General features: G+C 33.3%; 2 protein-coding genes across 3 annotated transcripts in view; one reads left to right on the forward strand and one right to left on the reverse strand.

Annotated features, from left to right (window-relative positions):
• LOC104099837 (uncharacterized) overlaps positions 1-8002 on the forward strand; it is a 16169-nt gene extending 8167 nt beyond the window's left edge. Inside the window, exons 4-6 of one of the 2 annotated variants that reach the window (XR_011412554.1) lie at positions 432-484; positions 791-1008; positions 7810-8002. Coding sequence is in view for 1 of the 2 variants with exons in the window: in XM_009606958.4 (XP_009605253.1) it covers positions 432-484; positions 791-934 (197 nt within the window). In the remaining variant the exon portion in view is untranslated. Of the gene's footprint in view, positions 1-431; positions 485-790; positions 1203-7809 lie in introns of those variants that run through there. The other variant, XM_009606958.4, reaches the window with a different exon arrangement.
• On the reverse strand, positions 1128-5479 carry LOC104099838 (patatin-2-Kuras 1-like). Its single transcript, XM_009606959.4, has 7 exons — positions 5163-5479; positions 4625-4806; positions 4290-4452; positions 4001-4162; positions 2530-2832; positions 1419-1561; positions 1128-1310 (listed from the first exon to the last, which is right to left on the reverse strand). Exons 1-7 carry the CDS (start codon positions 5328-5330, stop codon positions 1253-1255), a joined length of 1179 nt encoding a protein of 392 aa, XP_009605254.1. The 5' UTR covers positions 5331-5479; the 3' UTR covers positions 1128-1252.
• Positions 8003-8255: the final 253 nt, after the last annotated feature.

Consider the following 8255-nt stretch of genomic DNA (forward strand, 5'->3'; position numbering starts at 1 on the left):
TGCATAAATGACAGACCTTTCATTATTAACCACCGCATAATAATTCCTTCATTTATTAATCATCGCATAACACAGTCCCTTCATTTAGCATCGCATAAACATGCATTATAATCCGAAATTACTAGCACATTAGCCAAATGACTCCTAATGGTATAATTTTGGGGACTGAGTGACATTATAAGCCAGATTGTTGCAATCTATTCCTTATTTTGGCAACAATCTGCAGAGAGGTTGTTTCTAATACCGTCTTTTGCTGTTGATAGATACTATTTCTCTTAAACTTATAACAAACATCTCTAAGAAGTTGCTTGAATTTGATTTTTGTTTAAAGGTAATACTCTAAAACACCATCGTGCCACAACATGTGCTACTCCAATGGTGTTCTTAGTTTCTTACATCTTAAATTGATGTTAGCCTTTTCTTGTTTTCAGTGGCTCAGCTTACAACAAAAATAAAACACCTATCGTCAGTTCTGCACAAAAAGGTGAGTTTTCTGCTGAATTGTGCCCAATTGAGCATCTTTTGTAAGAATAGAGGTCATGAAATCTCAATCCATAGCACATTGTTGTTCACTGTCATATGGTTGTTCTTGAAAATTCAAAATCAGATGAAAAGAAGAAAGAATGGACGATACATTTGCTGGCATGTTGACTAATTGCGAGAACTTTTATCATATAAGATGGTGCATTAAGTGTTTCAGATCTATTATATCATCATTATAGAGTTTTATTGCTTAGTTTAGAGCGAGCTGGTTATTTATAACTTGATGCTTAATAATAAAATGTTTTAGGATAAGCACTCTCGTAAGGGTCTACAAGCAATGGTGCAAAAGAGGAAGAAGTTGTTGAAGTATCTCCGAAGGACAGACTGGGACTCCTACTGCCTCGTTCTCTCTAAGCTCGGCCTTCGTGACAACCCAGATTACAAGTTCTAGACCAGCCTGTATGATGTCGGTTTTGCATTGTGGAAATGGAAGTTTTACTTTGGCAGATTGCTCCAAGTCCTTACGTTACCAACATCTTTCTTCTTGTGATGGACTTCCCCTACAACAGAATTACTATTTTTCCTTTCTTTTTATGTTGTTTTGGCTTAGAAGGATGATTTTATTTATTTAACACAACCAAAAGTCTACATAATCCTTAGCATATTTCAAATTTACATAGAGGGATATTTCTATTGAAATTTATCCCTTAACGTTACAAGCGCTTATTCTTTAGCATATTAAGTACCAGTAACAGTCAAGACCTTAGAATTATTGAGAGGCTTTGTTTGCTCGGAGTTTCTTCCTTTCTGAGAGCAATTTTGCAAACCTACGTACAAAAGAAACTATTATTAGTAGAAATAAAATAGATTTATAATTCGATCAAAAAGCAGTCTCTAAATAGATTTTTAAAAAAATGATGGTTAATATATTTTACCTCTTTAGAGCTTCCTCATTGGTTTCTGGATTCCCATTGGAAGCTGGTTTCTTCAACAAGTTTTCACCAACTTGTACCAATAAGTTCATATTAGCCTCTGTAGCATTATCCATTTGGGTAGTTGTGCCTGTTAATGCGTTTTCCTGGTATACACAAAAAAAATAATTAATTACTCTTTCTGTTCCAATTTCAATTTATGTGACAACATTTGTTTCTTAGTTTTTAATTTTTAAAATAATTTAACTTACAAATATCCATAAGATATTTTAAACCATAAATTTCAAATATCTTCTTTTCTTTTTTAAATTCAATAGTAATTCAAACTTTTCAACATAAATCGATACGGAGGAAGTATTTAAGGTTAATGTGCTTTAGTGCTTTCATAAATAAAAGGAGGGGAAGTAATGGTGAAGAAAAAAAAAATCACTCCTTGATTTGAGTAGAAAACAAGATAACAATGCAGAAATGTGGATGCATGAGACTATTTCACGATTGGTTGAGTTATAAGAATTGAGAAATTTGGTGATTTTCACTTTAATGTATGCGGTGTGAATTCAAACTCGAAATGATGCACCTATTTAAGCCACTTTTTAATCCCGTAAAAAAAAGTTTTTGAAAAAATAGCTTCGCATTAGAATTAAGCACGCTTATCTGAATTTTGACGCACCGGCAATTCTGATGATCACTAGAATTTTCAGCGCCATAATTTTGAAGGACCAGAAATTCTAGCAATTTTCACCCACAGCTGAAAAATTCTGGTGACATATCAGGATTTGTGGCAAAATCCTAATAATTAGCATAATGCTAAAATTCTGCGCAACGTGTTTTAAGATTCTTGTGATCGGGAAAAATCCTGCCCAACATATTTTAAAATTCTGATATAGGGCTATTTCTCAAAACTTCTTTTATTGTGGGTCAAAAAACCATTAGTGACACAAAAGTACCCTATTTTTCGTTATTCTCCCGAATTCGGTCAATGATACCCAAAAAAACAAAAAAGAGAGATAGTTATACTTGCACCAATCCCTTACTCTTAAATTAATCAACTTGAAATAATCATATAAGTAATATATTAGGAGTATGACGGTATTTTTGAGCGAGATTGTCTTACTTCAATTCTGAGGTAATTTATTTTAGCACCAAGAGCGCGATAGATAGTGGTGATGTAATAATCATTCATGATAGCACTTGCTGCAGATGTCATTTCATTAAGAGGATTCGAATTATTATGAAATAGCCAGGAAACAAGACCCCAATGAGCTGCCTCCTCTGCTGTGTATTTCCCAGCAAAATCTGCAGTAGTGCCAGTCCCTAATGAGAGCAGCAGAATGTTTTTGTCGTCCATTGGCTTGATAGAAGCAAATGATGGATCCGTTTCCGTACTGTTGATTACTGTGCTTAGGGCAATTAAGGCCTGTCAACCATATATATGTATGAGCTAATTAACAAGGGTCATTAGAAGTTAGCTAGTCATCTAAATGTCTACTTATAATTTATATTTTGGTGCAAAGAGGAACTATTTTATATATTAATATGCATCATTATAAAAGTGAGTACTATCATTTGCACTCTACTAATCAAACAAAAGAAGTTCCGGGTTTGTCTGCATATGCATAGTTGCATACAGAGGTATACACGGGAGGAATTATACATAATAGTATATTACTAAAGCATGTTGCATCCTAGTTAGTAGGGGTGTACATGGATCGGGTTGGTTCAGTTTTTATCAAAACCAAACCAAACCAACTATATCGGTTTGAATTGGTTCGGTTTTGTCGGATTTTTCAGGGTTTTGTTACTTAAATATTATTTCAATCTTACTTTGTTAATATTTTTACAAGTAAATATATGTTTAGTAAAAATATAAAAAATTGACAAACATATTATCTATTAAAATATTCTTATGAGATAATTTTCTTAGTAACACATAATACTTATTTTTTTAGTTGTCTGACAATAAGTTTTTGTTGATATACCTAAATAATAATAATCACTTCACATTAGAAAAAGATATAAGAATTTAATAGATTTTAACTTATGATATAAATATGGAAGAACAAAGAGATTGACGCATATGAGTAACACTTGATAAAAAAGCGATCATACAACCTATTATTTAAGGTTAATAAATATGGAGCACTTTATTTATTTTTTATTATTTTTTTCCGTACGAAAATTCTGAAATCTCTTCTTCTTTAATGTATTGTTTTCTTACTAAAACAAAGTAAGTGTGAATCACTGCCGCCATTTATGTTCGTTGTACATTGGTATTTGAAGTATTGCTACACCAATGTGGTTATCCGTTCTATCACGGAAGAAAATAATTCTAAACCTCGGGTAGGAGGGAATTAAGTTACTTAAGAAAAAACTGTGAAGTCAGTGGGCTCGGATATAATTTTGCTTTTACTACATTTTTGTTTTACGTCTATTTAAGTTTACAGAATCAAATTTCCAAATACAGAGTAATAACATTTATCAAACTACCCTAACTATGAAACCATGGGATATACCGTGTTAACTATACAGCTACAAGAGAAATTCAGAAATTAAGATAATCATTTGATTTATATGAGGGAATGTACCGGATTGCCAGCAACAACACCACCATCAATAAGATTAAACTCATACTTATTTCCTTTACCATCATCATTCTCAAAGTAATATGGAGGAAAATAAGTTGGAGCTGCCGAGGTACCAATGCATATGTCAGACAACTTAGCATCCAATTGAGGAGAGTTTGCTATCTGTATTTGTTTCATAATAAAGAATAATTACTACCCATATATCCATAAAATAGAAAAGTAAAAACTAGCTAATTGACGGCAATATTTGCAATTACATATCCAGATGATATTATTTATGGAAGACTACCTCCGACTTGGTGAATATTATTGGCTGAAGTTTCTTCATGTCAAAAGTTGGAATGACAACATTTGTTAAAGTCTGATTCAAACGAGTCTCTCCCAACTTCTCTTGCAGAACATTGTGAAGATATTTTCCATCATATTTGGGGGCAAAAAAGGGAGGCGAGGCCCTGCAAATGAAACCAAATCTATTTTATTAGACAATAAAATGGAAAAGGTTGAAAAGTAGTTTTAAAAAATATTTTTCTCTCCTTTAGGCAGGAAAAATATTTTACTCCAATTTTCGAAAAAATACATCCTTAGAATAGAAATGTTAAATATATAAAAACTATATATATGTACCCAGGTGGAAAAATGCAAGGGCCATGGTCGAAGTAAAAGGATACAATATCTTTGGCAGCAGAGAAGGGACGACCCTTTTCATTTGGAGCACTTATCATAGTAGTCAATATGCCACCTGTACTTGTTCCCGCAATCACATCAAAGTAATCTGCAAGTCTTGCATCTTCATCACAGTCTAATTCCTGACTCAAAAATAACCATATATTAATCAGATACATCTATACAAACTTTTTTATTTTGATAATTCCTTTTCAGCTTTAAATTCTTTTATAGTATCTCATATTCTTTTGTTTTCAAACTATGCATGAGATATTTGTTTTAATTCTTTTTATATACAGGACGGTTAACAACAACATCATATCAAGTATAATTTCACATAGTGAGGTCTGTGTACACGAACCTTATTTCTACTTGTGAAGATAGAGAAGCGGTTTTCAATAATAGACTCTCGACTCAGGAAAGTATAAGCACAAGTAATGAAAAGAAAAACGGCAAGGAAAAACAATAAGAAGCGGTAGAAAATATATTTACAGTATACCTGGAGTTCGCTTTCCAGAAATGAAAGAACAATAGCAGGAATGATGCCTTTAATGCCACCTCCATCAATGCTAAGAACAGTAACCATTTCTCCCACCACAGAAGATGTTGATCCAGTAGTTGTCAGTACCAAAAGAAATAAAATAAAAAAAGATCCAGTAATTGCCATTTCAGATAATTAGAGTATCTTTTTTGGACTACAAAAGTTGCAAATAACAATTAATAGCTCAAGTATTAGGATTTTCTTGGTGCTTTGAGCATCAAATAAGAAGGGTTTATATAACCATGTAAACAGTGTAACGTCTCGTGGATCCAATTTTCCCACGAGGTTAGCGATTAGTTTAATGTCTTTTGGCTTTTACTACGATGACAAACATGAAGAATGATAAATTAAGGTTGGTGAGACATATCTAATCAAATTATTGCCAAAAGTCTGATAACTGCCTTTTTGATTAAAAATTGTCTCCTATGTACCAATTACTACTTTTATAGCTTAGTACCAATTTCTTGATAATCCATTTACTAGTATAAAATTTGTTTTGGACCTGCTGATAAGATTCATAGTACTTATATAACTTACCTCGTTTTAAATTAGCGTATTGACGATACACTTAACAATATATTATATGAAATATCTAATAAAAAGTTTGGCAAGAAGCTCCATGGCTAAATACTGCTAATGTTTATTTAATAATGACGATTAGTGGCTCGTTTAAAAAACTGGCAAGGAAAGACACGAACCAAAGATAGATTGAGGTACGAATTCGAATAAATTTACTTAGTGTTATCAGGATTAGGAGCCGGCCAGTCTTTATAGTATATTATTATTATTTTGGTGATCATTATCATCAATAACTAACATAGAGATATGACTCAACACTTATATACAGTACATTTTTTGTCAATACGTGTTGGCCAAAGTAAATTTTGTTTTGATGATTGACAAAAGAACATATGCATGAACCAGGTCCATACATAGTATATACAGGGCACAGACATATTCAATCACAAGGTATACACGTGAAAGGGATAAACATAAGTGGTTATATCTGATATTCACTAAACGAAAATATTGCATAATTGATAAGGACTAGGACTCCTTACTTGAAGAGAATTCTACCCTAGATAAGGGAAGAGTTAGAGATTGAAGTTAACTAAATCTCTTCCACCAAGGAAGAGTATAGCATCAGAACTCTAGTTAATCCTAATCCTACTAACTCTATATATTTCATGATGTTTTCTTTTACAGGTGACGTACAAACACTGAAGTTAAGCAAGAATTGAGGGCAAAATAGTAAGGTATTTTGCAAGCAATTTCTGTGTGTTTTAAGTATATGAACTTGAAGCTACATGAACAAGATAGAAGAACTAGTTCCAAGTGTCTGTCTTTTATTATAGTTCAATTATAGTAGGGCTTTTGAGTTGTACCTTTCAACTTTCTTTAGAAGCATTTGTACTAGGTACTTTGAGTTATATTGTTCAAGTTATAATTAACTTGAAGCTGTCGCAACAGCTTGTGGCTGGTTGTTACAAGGGTTAGAGGTAATCCTTAGGTTTACAAGAGTTTTGTAAACGTTGTTGTTTGGCTTAGTGATTTGGTGAAGTGTTGGAATAAATCCTAATGAGAAGCAGGTCGTAATTTTTTCACCTTTTGAGCCGGGTATTTTTCACATAAAATACTTGTGTTCTTTACTTTCTGCATTTATTATTCTGCAACTGTAGTGTAAGGAACTCGTAGAAGAACCAGGTCCTCCTATAATATGTGCACGCAAAAAATTGAACACCATACAAATCACCCCCATCTTATGTGGCATTGAAGTATCTAACACCTTAGGAGAAGATCAATATGAGCGCACCACCTGAAAATTGGGAAGGACAATCCACTTCTAGGCCACCACTCTTTAATGGCCAGTACTACTCTTGGTGGAAGACTAGGATGAGATCACGTACAGGCTGAGGACTACGAGCTATAAGACATAATTACTGATGGTCCACTGTCCACCTTGAAGAAAAATACTGAAGGAGTAGATGTGCCAAAAACAAGAGCTGATTGCAATGCTGACGATTTAAGGAAGTGGAAAAAGAATTCCAAAACTAAGAAATGACTTGTTTGTGGACTTGGTCTAGATGAGTACAACAGAATCCAAGGCTGTTTCACTACCAAGCAAATTTGGAACACACTACAAGTGGCCCATGAAGGAACAACTCAGGTGAAAATATCAAGAGGAACTTTACTGTACTCACAGTATGAGAACTTTGCCATGAAACTTTACTGTCTCTCGCCTCCATTATCAACAATCCCAAAAATCACCGATATCATACCTGCTTCACCGGACACCATCTCTTTACCACCTCCAAAAGAAAATTTTGACTTCCACCATTTTTATTTTCACATATCATCGCGTCAGCCGTCTCCATTTTTTTCCCCACAACCATAGAACTTTATTACATTAATACAAACATAATTCCAACAATGTCGATCAATTAGAGTACAACATAAAAGAAAGGCAAATCTTTAATCTTCGAGAACTTCTCAGAGGTTAGTACAAAAAAAAAAGTCAGAATTGATGTCGTTGCAGGAGACAAAACCATCGCCGGCGGTTTGATATTCTCAAGTTCTGGAGTTCTGACAAAACCTGGAGTTGTAGGGGGTGATGGACTTCCCCTACAACAGAATTACTATTTTTCCTTTCTTTTTATGTTGTTTTGGCTTAGAAGGATGATTTTATTTATTTAACACAACCAAAAGTCTACGTAATCCTTAGCATATTTCAAATTTACATAGAGGGATATTTCTATTGAAATTTATCCCTTAACGTTACAAGCGCTTATTCTTTAGCATATTTAGTACCAATAACAGTCAAGACCTTAAGAATTATTGAGAGGCTTTGTTTGCTCGGAGTTTCTTCCTTTCTGAGAGCAATTTTGCAAACCTACGTACAAAGAAACTATTATAAGTAGAAATAAAATAGATTTATAATTCGATCAAAAAGCAGTCTCTAAATAGATAAAAAAAAATGATGGTTAATATATACTAGTATATGTTTTACCTCTTTAGAGCTTCCTCATTGGTTTCAGGATTCCTATTGGAAGC

Source organism: Nicotiana tomentosiformis, chromosome 12 (genome assembly GCF_000390325.3).
Source record: "Nicotiana tomentosiformis chromosome 12, ASM39032v3, whole genome shotgun sequence".
Lineage (NCBI taxonomy): Eukaryota > Viridiplantae > Streptophyta > Magnoliopsida > Solanales > Solanaceae > Nicotiana > Nicotiana tomentosiformis.